The following is an 18,640-nucleotide window of genomic DNA, read 5'->3' as shown; positions in this document are numbered from 1 at the left end:
CTTGGTTGCGCACATTTGGAGGCTAAATCAAGTATATAATTATCGGATTGCATTATCGGTCGATTTTTTTATTATCTGTATGACCTCATAATTGCCATTATCGGCCGATAATTATCGGTAGCCGATATTATCGTGTATCTTTAGTTGTGTACATAAGTGTATTGTGCAGTTTGTTGTATATTGAGTATTGAATATGTGTATTTTTCTGTTGTACTTTCACAATATTAAGACGAGTGTCTTCCCATAAAAGCAAGAAAAGACCAAGCACTTTATGGAAGTGCATTCATTCTTAGCTAGCTGTCGGTCAGTGCAGAAGTGAAATGCACTGTTTTGTTCATGTCATTATGAAAAATTTGGTGAGATCAAAGGCAAATCTATGTTGAATCCGCCACTAGTTTTTTTGTTTTGTTTTTTTAAACCTCCAGGTGTTCAAAAACTCAGGTTATACATTTTAAAAATTATATATTTATTATCGGTTATCGATATCAGTATCGGCTTTGAAGAGCAGGGAATTATCGATATCGTTTTCAAAAAATGGATATCGTGCACCCCTACCCTCGTATCACGTATCGTGAGCTGCCCGAAGGTTCCCACCCCTAATACAAAGTGTGACTTTTAGTCCAGAAAATTGTATTTGATGGTTCTTTTTTTTTTCTAATGCAGGACAGTTGAAGTCTGCAAAATGGATCCCCGTGTCGGCAGAGACCCCCGACGCGACATGGAGGCCCGCCGTCGGCCCGGCGGAGGTGACGGTCACCGACGTCACCATCAACGCTCTCACCGTGACCTTCCGAGAGGCGCGCGCGGCTCGAGGGTTCTTCCGGGAATTGGGGCTGGAGGTGTGAACGTTTGAAAAATAATCCTCGGAGCTCAGACTTGAACAGAACACAGATCAGACACGTTTTTTACATGTAGTCGACAGGAGAAAGAAAATGCAAGGCTAACGAACAGTCACGGTTTGGAATGCTTAGTATCTTTTGCCATCTTTGCACTTTTAATGAGCCTAACGGTTTCACCGTCGTAATTTATTTCTATTTTGAAACTACTGTTGTCATATAAATGCTGCTAAGTGGAACCCCTAGTGGTCAAAAACTCAAAACTAGTGTTGCACTAACACCATATTTTTTAGCTCCCAATACCAAATCCGACCCCCGTCGATGTCAATACTGTATCAATACCACATTTTTGAAACTACTAAATTACTGCATACTCACTTCAGTGTCAAATAGGGCTGTAGCTATCAAATATTTTAGTAATCGATTAATCGATGGACTAGTTAGTTTAAATAATCGAGTAATCGGATAAGGAACATGAAAAATTAAAATACCTGAGCTGAGCCTCAAATGTTTTGTTTTTTTTTAAATGAGGATCTATGTAAAACAAAAGAACAATTGACTAACTTACGTACAAAAATTCCGCTAGCTTAAATGGAATAAAATGCTAAAGTTTTTTTTACAATGCTTTTAACAAATGGTTCAGACACACATTCCCACAAAAAATGGCTAAATATACCTATAAACTACTAAATTATGAATGCATTAAAAAACATTAGCTCAAAAAAAAGCTTAGCTTACGTTGGTCATAACAGAAAGCAGTTGGATTCAGCCATGAGAAAAGAGGCAGAGGGCAGTGTATCCACCCTAATCAATAAAACTAAATGCAAACACTTTCAAAATAAACCAATATTACGCCACTTTAATTAAACAAATACTCGAAGCAACAAACTTTAATTCGAATATTTTTTTTTTTATAATTGAATACTCTAGTTAATCGATTAATCGTTGCAGCACTAATGTCACAAACTACTTAACTCAGAGAAAGAATTTTGACATTAGTCTTAATCTTTGAGTTAGCAGGGGTTTAATTATTCGGTGGAGTTGATTTCAACAAATTCCGTCCAGTTTGTCAGTTATTTGTTTGTTTTGTTCGGGTTCCAGAGTGGCTAAGCTAACGCGAGTCAATGGTGCTTGATTAGCATGCCAATAAAAAACGATATTTACAGATCTAACATAGTCAAAATAAATTCAAAATGCAGATCATTGTACGAAAAACATGCGGCGAAAACAACGTGACACCAAACTGCCGTCATTCATTTCATTCTGCAGGACTATTTTTTTAGATGCGTAATGCAACCACAGTAGAGAGGAGTGCTTCGGCTACTCGTGCTCAGTCTGCTGGGGAGTCCCTTTCGTTCCCACAAAAAATATATATATATCAGTGGTGAAAAAAAACGTAGTGATATCAATCCGCCCTGCTTGCCTAGACAGTTTATTCCCTGCAGAGCTGCTGGATTACAAATGTTGCTGTTCATATTACAATTAGTGACATGTAATGGTAAATTGTAATCACTTTATTCTGAAATCATAGCCAACACTATTGACTGCATGGGCCATCGGTGATTTTAATGTGTGCATACGTTATTTTTTATTGGTATGCTAAGAACGCACCATTGACTCGCGCTACCTTAGCCACTCCGGAGCCCTGAAACTAACAAACTGCATGGAATTTGTTGAAATCAACACCACCGACGAATTGAACTCCCGCTAACTCGAAGATTGACATGTCAAAAATTCTGAACTTCCCCTTTAACTCATGAGTGCCATTGACGGCACTTGGCGTCCAATTCATTGGAAGTGGGAGGGCTAAAAATCGTTCATTCGGTGCCACCCTCCCACTTCCAATGGATTGAAATCTACTAGTGATTCAAATCATGGCAAAGCATGAAAAGTTCATTGCCCCTACTAACATGGCCTCAAGGCGGCCATGTTGGTAGGGGCGATGTTCCCATCAGTGTCGTTTTTGGCAGCCCTTTTAATTTTCGTCTTAGTCTTATGAACAATAATACTTATTAGTCTTAATCATATTTAAGTCATCTCAAAATGTGTCTTCATCTATTTTTTGTTTGACGAAAAGACTAATTTCGTTAATTTTAGTCGAGGTTTACTAAAAATGTTTACTAAAAATGTCTGTAGATTTTTTGAAAATTTACTCCAAAAATAAAGATTTCCAACTAGTTTGAATTAACATTGACAGACTAACACATATCGTAGCATCTACAAGGACAACGCCAACTTGGTGATAATACACACTTAGCAGGAAAACACTACGTTACTTTCAATTAATTAAATGGACGCCACAAACTATTTTTAAAAAGTTGTCCCAGAGTTTAAAAGGACGCTCGCCGTTAGCATTAGCCTAAGGCTAACGCTAATGCTATGCTAGGGTTGGGCATCGTTTTAATTTGAACGATTACGATTCAACGTTTCCATTCCGGTTCTAAACAATTCTCAATTCCAATTCTTTTAATAGGCAGGGTCAAAAAAATTGCATAGTTTATATTAATTTCTTAACTTCTCGAATATTTTTTAAATGACCTTATATTATATATTATTAACTATGAATTTCTCACAGGTCTATTTTTAACGTTTATATAAATAACAGTGTTTGAATATGATGAAGTTTCTCTGCACAGGAGTGAACTTTCACAAAGATGTTTATTTTTCAAAAGCTCAAGGAGAAAACATTTACACATATTCTTTAGCCTACAGTGGGGCAAATAAGTATTTAGTCAACCAGCAATTGTGCAAGTTCTACTTGAAAAGATTAGAGAGGCCTGTAATTGTCAACATGGGTAAACCTCAACCATGAGAGACAGAATGTGGAAAAAAAAAAGAAAATCACATTGTTTGATTTTTAAAGAATTTATTTCCAAATTAGAGTGGAAAATAAGTATTTGGTCACCTCCAAACAAGCAAGATTTCTGGCTGTCAAAGAGGTCTAACTTCTTCTAACAAGGTCTAATGAGGCTCCACTCGTTACCTCTATTAACCCTCAGTCAGTCACACTCCAGACTCCACTATGGCCAAGACCAAAGAGCTGGCGAAGGACACCAGAGACAAAATTGTAGACCTGCACCAGGCTGGGAAGACTGAATCTGCAATAGGTAAAACGCTTGATGTAAAGAAATCAACTGTGGGAGCAATTATTAGAAAATGGAAGACATATAAGACCAATGATAATCTCCCTTGATCTGGGGCTCCAATCAAGATCTCACCCCGTGGCGTCAAAATGATAACAAGAACGGTGAGCAAAAATCCCAAAACCACATGAGGGGACCTAGTAAATGACCTACAGAGAGCTGGGACCACAGTAACAAAGGCTACTATCAGTAACACAATGCCACCAGGGACTCAAATCCTGCACTGCCAGACGTGTCCCCCTGCTGAAGCCAGTACACGTCCAGGCCCGTGTACGGTTCACTAGAGAGCATTTGGATGATCCAGAAGAGGACTGGGAGAATGTGTTATGGTCAGATGAAACCAAAATAGAACCTTTTGGTAGAAACACCGGTTCTCGTGTTTGGAGGGAAAGAATACTGAATTGCATCCAAAGAACACCATACCCACTGTGAAGCATGGGGGTAGAAACATCATGCTTTGGGGCTGTTTTTCTGCAAAGGGACCAGGACGACTGATCTGTGTAAAGGAAAGAATGAATGGGGCCATGTATCGAGGGATTTTGAGTGAAAATCTCCTTCCATCAGCAAGGGCATTGAAGATGAGACGTGGCTGGGTCTTTCAGCATGACAATGATCCCAAACGCACAGCCAGGGCAACAAAGGAGTGGCTTCGTAAGAAGCATTTCAAGGTCCTGGAGTGGCCCAGCCAGTCTCCAGATCTCAACCCCATAGAAAATCTGTGGAGGGAGTTGAAAGTCCGTGTTGCCCAACGACAGCCCCAAATCATCACTGCTCTAGAGGAGATCTGCATTAAAGAATGGGCACAAATACCAGCAACAGTGTGTGAAAAGCTTGTGAAGAGTTACAGAAAACGTTTAGCCTCCGTTATTGCCAACAAAGGGTACATAACAAAGTATTGAGATGAACTTTTGGTATTGACCAAACACTGATTTTCCACCATGATTTGCAAATAAATTCTTTAAAAATCAAACAACGTGATTTTCTGAGGGGGTTTTCCACATTCGGTCTCTCATGGTTCAGGTTTACCCATGTTGACGATAACAGGCCTCTCTAATATTTTCAAGTGGGAGAACTTTAGTGGTTGACTAAATACTTATTTGCTCCACTGTATATAGCTGGATTAGCCCAATGTAATAATACGATTTATTCTCGTACTATTCCATCCATCCATCATCTACCGCTTAATACGGTGTCGGGTCGCGGGGGCAGGAGAAGACAGACCTAATTTATTGTTTTACTTACCTGGTACTGACTGGTTAGAGGACTGGCGCAGGGTGTCAAATAAGCAGCACTCAGCTATGCACTTGGCACTAGACACGTGTATTTCATGAAGCTGGAGGTGTTTAATCATATTGGTCGTGCAGACATCTTTGCATGATATAGCTTGAAGGAATCTGACCTTCTAGCCAGACTGCTGGAATCGCGCTGGCACAGCTCCAACAACTTGGGCTGACGAGACCCGACAAGCCGGCCACAAGGTCAAACTCCGCCCGTTCACCTTAGTACCCTTTGTACTGACTCCATTTTGAAAGGTTTAAAGAAGGCTCACCGAAAACAAGTTGACAATTTATTCAGGTCGACAGCGATCATCAGTAAGGCGAAACAGACTCAGGTGGAGAGGCAAACTCACTCCAAGGTCACCATATCACACGTCAACACAAGGTTTCCGGGGAAAAAATGACAACGCTTAGTTAAACATTCAGTCTTTTGAAGGCTCTCGCGGGGCAGGCTGTGGGCAGGAAGAAGGGTGTGTTTGGGATTATTGTCTGTTTGTGGATTGGACAGGAGGATTCAGGAGTTACTGTTGTCAGGGCAACGAGGGTTGTAGATTTTACAAACTCAGCGTCAAAGGGGCTCTTGGAGTCTTATCATTCGTGTTATCTGTTGGATATCAGCCGTTCTCCAGGTGGAGTGGGAACCTCTTGGTACCTTACGATACGATAAGATTTGCGATACAAAGCTCACAATAACGATGGTCTGACGATATGGCGATACAACGATTATCGATACATTGTTACATTGGTCGAGGATTTTCTACAAACAAATAATAATAATAATAATAAGTTTCTGCTGTGAATTGGAATGGGTTTATCACTAGTAGACGTCCAATCCATTTGAACTGGGAGGGTGGCATCCCCACAAATGTACCCAAATGACCAGATATCACTAGGACACGCCCCCAAATGACCTGATATGACCAGGCCACGCCCCCCAAATGTTCCCAAATGACCCGATATGAGCAGGCCACGCCCCTAAATGTCCCCAAATCAACAGGAAGTGACCTGATATTGTCCCCAAAATTTCCCAAACCAACCTGGGCGGGGCTAAGATCTGTATCTCCACACAGCAAAGACCCAGAGTAATTTCTCCAGAAATTACAGTTTCTAGTTATTTTATATCGGGTATGTTAGAGTAATACAGTCAAACAGTAAATATAAGAAACAATACTATTCCCTGATTGATTATATTAAATGTGTTAGAGTAATACAAACAATTAGACGGTGCCTACCAGAAAAGGTACTATCGCCTTCAAGCTGTGTTGCAAATGTTGCACTGAGCTGACTGGTCATTTGTCTTTATGAAGTTGAGCCAAACTTTTGAGCGCCACCACACCGTGTCCATGGTTGAAATCAAGTTCCAATGCACAAACACATGCTTAATGTGGCTTCTTCTTCGTGCTGTTCGGCAGCTATTTTTCGGAAAATTCGAACGGTTCCGGGAGCATCGGAGTGTTAGTCCCAGATCCCATCGATGCCCAACCCTAATGCTAACACTACGAGTTACAATTAGTGTGTGATGATCACTCAGTACAGACCTTTGAAGGGTAAAGCAACATTGCATATTCTGTCTGGCCAAAGAAAGTAAATCTTACCGTGTGTGCAAGTTTGGAGACGACACACCGGTGTGTCGGAGTGGGGTGCGCAGCAGGTCACACGAGTGGCACAACCAGACACTGTTACGGTGCAGGCTAACTACACATTAAAAGTCATATATTGTGAACATGTGACTGAAACTATGGCGTATTTTCATCTCGTCTCGTCAGACGAAAACTGGCATTAGTCTCGTTATGTTTTAGTCTCCCAAAACATTTGTAGCTCATTATCGTCTCGTCGTCGTCATGAAAAAAATTGTTCGTTGACCAAATATTTTCATTATCGTCATTGTAGACAAAAACAATACTGGTTCCCATCAAAGTCAATGCACGAATAATTAAAATGAAGTCATGACTAGGTTTTTACTATTATTATTATTTCAAAGAATATTTCATCAATGTCAAGGCAACTGCTATTTACTGATTGGCTGCCACTGATGGCGCTACACATCCGTTTCATTTGAAATGGGAGGTCATTTTAGTGCAGCATCGGTACCGATACTGGTATGACTGCAACACTACTCAAAACACAGATCCTTTAACTCTTTCCCTGCTATTGACAGCAACAGTTGTTAAATGTGATTTGAAATGGGCTAGCTAGCAATGTACGATCATTATTTCGCTACAGTGACACAAGTCCAAGCATAGACTTCATAATATACTGACAGGGCGCAGGGCCGATTAATAGGGGGCCTGCATTGTTGGCGTGGCCGTCAAAGCTGACCGAGTGGAATCACAGCTTTTTCCGTTAAAAATTATTGTGAATAAATGCTTAAATCCCTGAATTCTTTATTGATATTGATGCAAAACAGGCTCGATTCTTGGTTAAAAGCAAAAAAAAAAAAAAACCCTGCAAGTAGCATTTATTTTAAGTAAATATGTCGAAGTACAATGCTAGTCTGTTTATGAATGCAGCTAGCAGCCGCCTTATGTAAACAGCTTTTCCAGTGAAAATTCATGTGAATAAATGCTTAAATCCCTGAATTCTTTATAGATATTGACGCAAAACGGGCTCGATTCTTGGTTAAAAGCAACAACAAAAAAACCTGCAGTTAGCATTTATTTTACGTAAATATGTCGAAGTACAATGCTAGTCTGTTAGTGAATGTAGCTAGCAGCCGCCTTATGTAAACAGAGCTTTTCCGGTAAAAATTCTTGTGAATAAATGCTTAATTCCCTGAATTCTTTATAGATACGGACATAAAATAGTCTCAATTCTTTGTTAAAAGTGCAAAAAACTGGACATTTAGCGTTTATTTTACGTAAATATTAGGGGTGCAACGATTTGAACCTCGGTTTTGGCATCACGGTTTCGGTTCGGTTTCGGCTTGCGTTTTGCTTTTTTTTTTTTTTTTTTTTTTTTTTTTTTATAAAAAAACTGCCTTTATTTTGCGTCTAAGAAAGTGAAATAAACACTTAAAAGGTAAACATTTTCGACTGTTAAAATGGCTCTTAGCTCTTTGGCTAGTGTAGTGACTAACTACTGAAATACACACACAGTTGTAAAAAAGTTACTAGGCAAAGTAACTGGTGTTACCTTTCATGTTTTTTTTCTCCATTTTTTTTTTAAAACAAAACAAAAATATAGTAACCTTTGCTATGTTTGGAGGTCATTTAATGTTGTGAATCAACCGTTAAAGTAGATAAAATTGCTCCCGTTTTTGCATTAGTTCCCTTCTGTCTACTTTCGACATGTGAAAATTTTAAAACTTTTTCATCCTTTAAAGATAGACAGACTCAAGTCAAGATTTTGCCGATTTAGGAGTATTTTAGATAAAAAGTTACTTAGGTTCGCTAGGACGGTTCACTACAACAGAGCCTTTCTGAGAAGTTTACTGCTCTAAAATGGCGGCTGTTTTCTAACGCTATCGAGTCTTTCATTTCGTATGTAGTTCTATATGCATGAGATATCTCGGCGTAGATTGTAGGCTGTCGGCTACAGTCATGAAATATTGGAGCCACCTAGCCTAACATCGCGTTTGCTACAGCGTGTCTCTGACTTTTCTGGCGTCATTCAACCAACGTATTAACGCACATTGTCTCGTTGTCGAAACGGTGACAAATCCAAACGGAGGGGAAAAAACATAATGCACGAAAAACGTACACATTTTGAACGTAACGTACGGCGTACACATTTAAAAATCAGTGCTCAAGTGTACAAATTACGCCGAGACCGTACAACTTGACAGGTATGAATTATAATGGACCGGCACAGTTAGGTAGTAGCACTCTGTAGCACGGGACGTCCAACTATCAGTGGTCAGGGCAAAACTATGTGCTTTAGCGAAATCATCTTCGATGGCTTTGCGTGCCATTTCATAAATGTCTGGGATTACGTTGTCGGAGAAATATGTTCGCGAGGGAACAATGTAACGCGGGTCAAGCGTTGCAAATAAATTAACGAAGCCCGCCGTGTGTTTTCACTGGTGTCCTCTTCGGGGTAGTCCTGCTCTGAGAAAGTGATATCTGTGGGTGATGCCGGCCGGCTGAGGTGTCGGAGTCATGTTATAAGTGTTGCCATTAGCATAGGGAACAAGTGCTGAACAATGCTTGAAAATTATTATTATTTTATTTTTTTTCCCCAATATTTTCTCTCCCTCCGCATTGTAGTCCACAGGGAAACCGAAATGTTGCCACACCGCAGATTTGAAAGAGGCCTGTGCTTCCTCAAAATTCGGTCTCTCCACTCCTCTGCTCGCCATATTGTTTTGTTTTCTTTCTTGTTTCACTTTCACTTCGCTCGTAAGGGAGAGAGGGCGTTTCTCTGCTTCTATTACACAGCTGCTGACAGCGATCGGACATTTACTTGCGGGGCGGGAATTTCTCCACAGCTGTGCTTCACGTCACACACAAGCACACAGAGCTCGACCAATTCATTCCACAAGTGTTCGGAATAAATTAATTGCAAATACAAATAAGGCGCGGATTATAAAGGCGTATTGAAAAGTACAGGGCGAACCCTACGGTTCGGCTTTGAACCGCAAACCGTTGCCCTGCTAGTAAATATGTTGAAGTACGATGCTAGTCTGTTAGTAAATGTGGCAGCCTTACAACAAAGAGCTTTTTACGTTGAAAATTCTTGTGAATAAATGCTTAAATCCCCAAATTCTTTATAGATATGAAAGTAAAACTGTCTCGACTCTTTGTTAAAAGAGTAAATATGTCGAAGAATAATGCTAGTCTGTTAGACAATGTGGCGGCAGCCTTACAACAAAGATCTTATTACGTTGAAAATTCTTGTGAAAAAAACGAAAAACATAATAATTGCCTTGAATCCTCGAACCAATCACTCCTGAGACAATCCTTCATGTTTGCATGCGGTACAGCTTTCGTACTTTTTAAACCTAAATCCGGCGTTGGATCGCTGCATGTGTCGCTGAGACCGACTGCGAATCACTGAAGCAGATTGTGGGATGGCCCCCTACTTGAAGGTGTGGCGCACTGAAGGTGGAATCTGACCCGTCAGTATCATTATGAAGTCTTATTGTTCAAGCCAGTTTGATTGACAGTCAAAATGAATTAGACGTCTTTCGCTGTCAATGGCAACCGGTGAGTTAAAAGTGACACTCCACTCAACTGTGAAAAGTTCAAAAGAACCAAATACTGTATCTGAAATATTACACTAAAATTAAGATGAAGACCAAATGTATACATTTAAAAATGAGGTTATTGCACTAAAACACTAATCGAGATGTATTGAAGGGCGTGCAACTTTAACAAGACAAAACAGGACATTTAGCATATGATAGTATATTTTTAGTCCATATTCAAAGTGACACTTCATTAACTTCAAATCTCAAGTGTACAGAAAGTACTTAAAGGTGCTTTGAAATGCAACAAGTGACTCTTAAAATGATAGCATACTATAGTTTGGACACAAATCCATCCCAAAATATGCCAGAAAAGGCTTCAAATGAATGAAATGAAAACCAAATTCTCAGCTAACTTGGCCCCGCCCACTAAAAGAATCTCCAAACATAATGATGTCACACCCGGAATGAGCTGCAGAACTTTACTAGCATGCTATCCATAGGCTTTCTATTCTCATTTCCATTTTCTCCCATTGTGTCAATGTGTGCGCAACAATCGAAAGCTACACATGCTCATCAATACTGGTTGTGATGTCACAACCAGAATTGTTGAAAAAAGTGGGCAGTCGCTGATGCAGTTTTGTGGTTAAAAAAAAAGTCAAATTTGTTTTCGACATATAGAGTTACTTTAATGCAGTCATTTTCATATTTTGACATGGTCACCATTTCATAGCACCTTAGCGTACGAATACGAGTATCCGTTGCAAATAGTATGGTTCGCACTAATGGAAATTAGATTAGTTTAGCTTACTTGTACTCTATGTAAAATAAAACAACAATGTCTTGTTATTCAACAGAATAATAAGAAACTGTCTACAAGTGTGCAGTATTACTCATCTTGATGTATTTTTTCCCCTACTTAATATAAACAACCACAATGGGAGATCATGCAACTCCCATGTGGCACATTAAAAGTCTAACAATGCAGGTACAAGCAGGCCTTGTGCTAGTGTGATATATTTGAAAGTGTAAATTGTGATGATATTGGCTAGAATTCAGTATGTAAAAAAAAAAAGCTGCTCCTGAAAAGAATGACGTGGCGTGCTGGAATTTGAAACCGAAATGTCCGATGAAATGACATTTGTGTGCCTAAACAAGGTGGTAGGAAATGGAAGTGCCTCGTGATTCATAGATTTGTTTTACGTTCGACTTTATGGAGGTTGAAGAAGCATGCGTTTGTAGACTTTATTTTTGTACATTGAACTGAATGTATATTTGATTTGAAAGCTGGTTGAACATGACTTTCGTAGTTGCGTCCTTTGCACTTTGTGATGTAAACATGCACATGACCTAACATTTGTCATATTAATGGAATAAATGTTTCTCATGGTTATTGTACCATTGGATGAGTGAATATGAGACTCCAGTTCTTTCATAGATGGTAAATGCTTATCAAAACACACCATAAAACTAAAGTACAAACATGCAACATAATACATATATTTAGGGTTGTCAACTCCCTGAAAAAACATAAGGGACACCTCATTGGTAAAGCCAGCCAGCTCAATAACAGTCAACCTTTAATTATTGTTTTGCATGCAAAATGTCAATCCATCCATTTTCTCCTGCTTATCCGAGGTCGGGTCGCGGGGGCACCGTCTTCTGCAGGGAAGCCCAGACTTCTCGGTCCCCAGCCACTTCATCCAGCTCTTCTTGGGTGATCCCAAGGCGTTCCCAGGCCAGCCGGGAGACAGTCTCCCCAGCGTGTATGGGGTGCCGTTTGTAAAGCAGCACATGCTGACAATTACAACATCTTCTCACATTTAGAACATTTAGTGTTTAAAATGTGGTGTGAAAATTTTAGTCACTTTTTTTGCACATTTACAACATTATTAGCAACTAAATATTTATTTTGAAATAGTATTAGACCTAAATGTTTAACTCCAGAACTAAATATTTAAATCAAATACAAATCTAAATGTTAAATCTAAATATTACATCTAAACAGGGGTGAAAGTGGGCGGGAACGGTCAGGAGCGCAGTTCCGGTATAAGATTCGGCGCTGGAACGCAGTTCCGGTATACGGTGCTTTGATTCCGAAAGTATGACGGCAACTGTCATAGCGCTATGTAAAAAATAAATAAATAAATACAAAGTTGCCACACATGCATTTCATCTCCAAGGAGAAAACAATCTACCAACATCAGATTTACATACACAAGTGTTAGCAACAAGCATAATAAAGTGCTTGTGTAGCGTAATCCATTTCCACCGATATTTATTATTGATTTTATTCCACGGACGGCATGGAGGTTTCACCAGCTGCTGCAGTTATCCAAGTGTGACGATGACGAGTCACGTCAATGTGCGAATGCACGCAGCAAAGCAAAATGCCTGGACTCATTTATCTGTTCAATTGGCTGACATGACATACTGACATGTGATCACCAGAGATAGCTCTGATTGGTTCAAATGTGCATGTTTTCTGAAACAGCGAAAAAAAAAAAAGGGCAATGCAACAGAAAATGGATCAAAGCTTTAAGAGCAAGGAAAGACTTAAGGTGGCTTATCTATCATATTTAGCTTTATTTGCTCTGATGGGGAGGTTCAGAACATTTTAGCTGTCAATGTGCACTTTGGACTTATCGTTGTTCATTTATGTTAGGCTACTTATTCATTTCCTTATGATTTAAAAAAGTCAATGTTTGCGCGATCTTCAAAATATATTCCATTTCACTGCATAATGTAAGTCATTTGTTCTTATTTTTCTGAATGTATGTTACTTTTATCTTTATTATTAAAAAAAAACAACAACAACAAAAAGTAAATGTTTACATTATCTTCAATTTTAATATACATCCTATGTTCTTAAGTAGTTAAAATTGAGATTTGGCATTTAGTATGTGAGGAAATGAGGGAAAATAAAAATGAGGAGATGGAAGTTGGCGTTATAGCCGTTTTTGTTAACTTTTATTTTGCAAATCATCGAAAAAATACAATTTTGAATGAAAATCAGTTTTTGTATGTGTTATAGAAATAACTGAAAAAAAACAGTTTTCTTTGCATTTCAGTAGTCCCCCCACCCCTAAAATATTTACAAAATAAATAACATTTCTGGCTCCGTGGCGACCTTCACGTCGGGGAGTTCCGGCAAGAAATTCTAACCACTTTCACCCCTGCATCTAAATCCTAAATATAAATCTTAAAGCTTATACCGTATAGGCCCGGATATAAAACGGCCCTGATTATCAGTGTTGGGAATATATTATTTTTTCAGTAACGGAGTAATCTAACTAATTTTTTCCACCGTTACAACGCTGTTACCGTTACTGACGGTCAAAAGCGGTGAGTTACTTTGAACAAATTTAAGAAACTACCAGCCATAGCGATTCTACTCTGCTCTGTTTATTTGTCATCCAAGGTTCATGGCAATGAAAATAGTAAACACACATAGCCTACCTTTGCAAGAACGATGGAGTTGCCGTTTGACGCGGTCATAATGTGCAGGTCCTGCACCCATCTGCAGTAAAACTGTTCGTAGCTTTGTAGCAATTTGTAATTTCGGAATGGCTGATGAGTTTAGTAACATACGGCAAACAATAAATACAGCAGAATGTCCATTTGGCGTAATTGTGGAAGCCCGTCAACATCTTTACTCCATTTGTCTTCGGCTTGCTCGTAAGGGTCAACATTGTTCACATCCTTAAGTTTGATCACATATCTGTTCTTCGCCTTAGTAACGAGTTTGTCTCTTTATCGAACTGGCAAGTTTAAGTTTAATGTCCCGCGAGCCAGACCTGCTTCCAATATGGCTGCATTGTTGTCAAATCTCACGTGATCCCCCATTCTGTGACGTAAACAATGCCTAATAGCGCACGTACTTCAGAGCCGAGTAATGTGTGTGTTATTGTTTGAATTTAAAAAACCAAAAACTTCAGAGCCGGTGTTTTCACACACAAATCGGAACAGCGCGTGCAGCAGACACACACACGCAAAACCGATGCAGAGGGCTATGATGGCAGAGCATTCAGAGGAAAATTTGTCCTGTACGAGGTGGCGATATAGACACTATTTCAAGTTGGTTGAAATTAAAGGAAAGAACGTGCATGTAAAGTGTAATTTATGTCCCGGGGCAAAGCTTTTTTCGACATCATTAAGCAATTCAAACCTGTTTATTTTTGTTGGACTTCAAGTGTAGGATAAATCTCTTGCTGATGAGGTGCAATAAATATTACAAGGTTCTATAACACAACTACCTGTCTGTTCTTCTCTATTCAACTGACTCGAATACTGCTTAGAAAATTTCAAATTCTTTCACATACAACAACTTTTTAAAGTCACGGAAATAGTTACTTTCCCTGGTAACTAGTTACTTTTACTATAGAGTAATTCAATTACTAACTCAGTTACTTTTTGGAAGAAGTAGTGAGTAACTATATTTATTTTTTTTAAAGTAACGTGCCCAACACTGCTGATAAGACGACCACCTCTTTTTCAAGACTCAAGTTTGAAAAAAAGACTTTTTGAACACCAAATTAATTTTTATACAGAAAATTACAGTACATCCTAAACAAATGATAATAACAATATGTTTGAGAGAAAAAGCATGTTATTTTGCCTCATTCAAATCTTAATATCTGAACATTTAAATATGTAAATTAAAGTGCAATCACATCCGTAAATGAATGGCTTCTGGTTTTTGAAATGTAAATAAACCAATCTATTGTGATAAAACAACAAAATTGCAATAACTGCATTAACCATCAAAGTGAGGTCTACAGTAACTGTAACTGTAGTCTTGAAACAAATCTGAATAAGGAAAAACATTGCAATAAAATAATGCAAATTGGTTAAATGTGAGAGTAGCTGAGATCTGTCATGACAGAACATTACTCCGCAAGTTCAGCATTGGCTTCAATGATATCTGGCGCCATCTAGCGTCGTGAATGGGTATAATGTCTAGACCCCGAATGTAAGACGACTCCCACTTTCTGAGTCTTATTTCAATGCAAAAACACCGTCTTATATTCGGGCCAATACCAGGCATGAAAATGGGTCAGGGGTTAAAAAGGTGAGAAGGGTGTGGAGGAAATATGTTCGAGTACACTGTACACCCCAACAAAATATTGAGCTCTGTCGACCCACACTGTGTTTCAGCAGGGCCGTGCAGAGACCGGTGGAGGGGCGGGTGCTCGTAGATCAAAAGGGGCACATGAACAAGTATTTAATACACTTTAAAACAACATAACTTCAATTTTAACCAGCTTTAGATAATAATTGGCTGCGACTGTGACATACTTTAATTGGAAGGGGGCAACAGTGAATAGAAATCAAAACTGTCATCCACACTTTCTGGCTGTGACTCAGTCAGTCTAGCTCTTTTCTTCCTTCAACCTCTGCATCAAAACTTCCTTCCTCAACTTGTTCATCTGAGAACAAACCACATCAGATGGTCACTGAGCCACCAACAGCACAGTTTTCTCAAAACTATTATTTCATTATTATCCATACTTAACAACTCTAGCACCTAATGATTAATAAAGCAATGACATAAAATCTTATAGAAAAATAACATTGTAATGTGTTTATAATTGTATTTAATACCCGACTATCCTTGCAAACCTGTTCTTACCAGGTCTGCTATTCACCCAGCTGATGAGGTATCCGCTGCCTTTAGCAGCCTCATCCAACTCCTTTTTTTATCCCTCAATCTCCTTTCCCTATGAGGCATGTCTATGTAATGAAATATAAATATTAAAAAATAATAATAATAATAAAATTTTTTTTAAAAAAACAGACTCCCCGGTGGCTTTTAGTTTTAAAGCTTTCTTAATTTCTTTCTCTCTCAATAACGATGGAGGTAGATTTGTGTTTTTATTATTCAATCAAAAAACAAAGTTACTTCTATCAAAAACAAAGTTGCTTCAATCAAAATACAGTTATACTTTTAATCCCAAAAGTCACTTCAATAAAAAAAATGTTTTTGATTGCAAAATAAATTTGAGACAAAAAAAGCATTTGAAAACTATTTTTCTTGATTGAAACAAATTTTTCCATTGAAGTAATGTTGTTTTGCGTTTGGGCCACATTTTGGCTAGGACATTTGTGGTTTTATTATTCAATCAAATAAGTTGCTTCAAACAAAAAATATAAAAAGAAAAACTTTGCACATGTGTCAATCAACGTTTAACAAAGCCTGAGAGGGTTTGAGTAGACTCAGTATGAAGCATTTAATAAAGCCAAGCATTTTCTTACTACTTTATTCATGTTTAAAAATAATTCGGTGGGGCAGTAACATGTTTAAAACTTATCATAATTCTTACATTTTGAAGTGCTTGAAAACAATTTATAAATGATACTTTGGTGAAAAAAGTGAAAAAACATGTCATATATATATATGTATCTTTTTTCCAATGTAAAATCTGAATAAATACATTGAACACACACCAAAAAAATGGGGGGGGGGGGGGGGGGGGCTACTTCGCGGTTTTCACTTATTGCGGCGGGTTCTGGTCCCCATTAACCGCGAAAAACGAGGGATCCCTGTATTTCTGAAAAGCTTTAAGAAGCAAGAGTCATTCCCACCACTCGTCGGGCCGGTGTTGTGCCGACACCGGCCGTCAGCTCAAGTCCCAGCCAAAAATAACGCGTCTAAGGCGGACGACGGGAGCGATGCGAGGCGACCCCTCAATCCGAGAGCATGCTGCTTAATTTGACTCAACAGTGTGTTTCTTCGTTTATATTACCGCTAAATACACAAGCTTGACGCCAATTTAACGGAAGCTATTTTTTTTCCATGGGAGATTTGGCTAGCTCTGGCAGTGTTCAACGCAAGCTGCAACGAATGGCATTAACTTTTTTATATCGCAAAATGTGAAAACGATTGAAACCATTACTCACCAAATTCAATCTGCTGGCAAATACAGGCAAGTGTTTATGCTGCGCTCTGGTCTGCCCCGGTGTGGATAAGGCCTGCTTTTTTTGTTTTCGCAGCTTTGCAATGCAACCAAAGGCTCGCCGAGCACTCCTTGTTTCACGTAAGGAGTGCGCGCGTTTGGAATAATGGCCCGCAGCTTGGGCCGATGATTGGTTCTCGTCAGCGAAGCATCTAGAAGGATTTGCTGACTGTCCGTGTCACTTTTTTAAAGAACCGATCAGTTTACGTACTAAGTTAATCACATGATGATAATAATAATAATTTAATAAAACCTCCCGACCCCCCCCCCCCTCCCAAAAAGAATTTCTCCTCGAATCTACGCAATTCACGTAGGTCGCCCTTTTTGACTTCAAAACGGCGAATTTCGCCGAAAGGTGAGAGATTTTCATGCCTGCAATACGGTCTTTAACATTGAAATTTAAGACTTACAGTGGGGAGAACAAGTATTTGATACACTGCCGATTTTGCTGGTTTTCCCACTTGCAAGCCAGGTAGAAGTCATTTGTCATTTGTATCATAAGTTCTCTTCAACTCTGAAGGACGGAATCTAATACAAAAATCCAGAAAATCACATTGTATAATTTTTAAATAATAAATTTGTATTTAACTGCATGAAATAAGTATTTGATACATTACCAACTAGTAAATATTTCAGCTCTTAGTTCTTTTTTAACCCCTCCTGTTCTCCACTCATTACCGGAAGTAACTGCACCTATTTGAACTTGTTACCTGTATATAAGACACCTGTTCACATGCTCAAACAAACTCCAACCTCTCCACAATGGCCAAGACCAAAGAGCTGTGTAAGGACATCAGGGATAAAATAATAGACCTGCACAAGGCTGGGATGGGCTACAGGAAAATAAGCAAGGAGCTTGATGAGAAGGTAACAACTGTTGGAGCGATTATTAGAAAATGGAAGAAGTTCAAGTTGACGGTCAATCTGCCTCGCTCTGGGGCTCCATGCAAGATCTCACCTCGTGGGGCATCACTGATCATGAGGAAGGTGAGGAATCAGCCCAGAACTACACCAGGACCTGCTCAATGACCTGAAGAGAGCTGGAACCACAGTCTCGAAGAAAACCATCGGAAACACATTACGCCGTCATGGATTAAAATCCTACAGCGCACGCAAGGCCCCGCTGCTGAAGCCAGTGCATGTCCAGACACGTCTGAAGTTTGCCACTGACCATCTGGATGATTCAGACGAGCAATGGGAGAAGGTCATGTGGTCGGATGAGACCAAAATTGAACTTTTTGGTCTAAACTCGGCTCGTCGTGTTTGGAGGAAAAAGAAGGATGAGTACAACCCCAAGAACACC

The 18,640-nt window shown here is 39.2% G+C and overlaps 1 protein-coding gene across 1 annotated transcript in view; it reads left to right on the top strand.

The window, feature by feature from the left end:
* cbx7b (chromobox homolog 7b) overlaps window positions 1-8,210 on the top strand; it is a 48,731-nt gene extending 40,521 nt beyond the window's left edge. The window contains exon 6 of the mRNA XM_057826664.1: window positions 664-8,210. Coding sequence (XP_057682647.1) covers window positions 664-845 — 182 coding nt within the window. The 3' untranslated portion in view covers window positions 846-8,210. The remainder of the gene's footprint in view (window positions 1-663) is intronic.
* Window positions 8,211-18,640: the final 10,430 nt, after the last annotated feature.

Source organism: Corythoichthys intestinalis, chromosome 21, assembly GCF_030265065.1.
Source record: "Corythoichthys intestinalis isolate RoL2023-P3 chromosome 21, ASM3026506v1, whole genome shotgun sequence".
Lineage (NCBI taxonomy): Eukaryota > Metazoa > Chordata > Actinopteri > Syngnathiformes > Syngnathidae > Corythoichthys > Corythoichthys intestinalis.
This window is presented reverse-complemented; position numbering and strand designations above follow the sequence as displayed.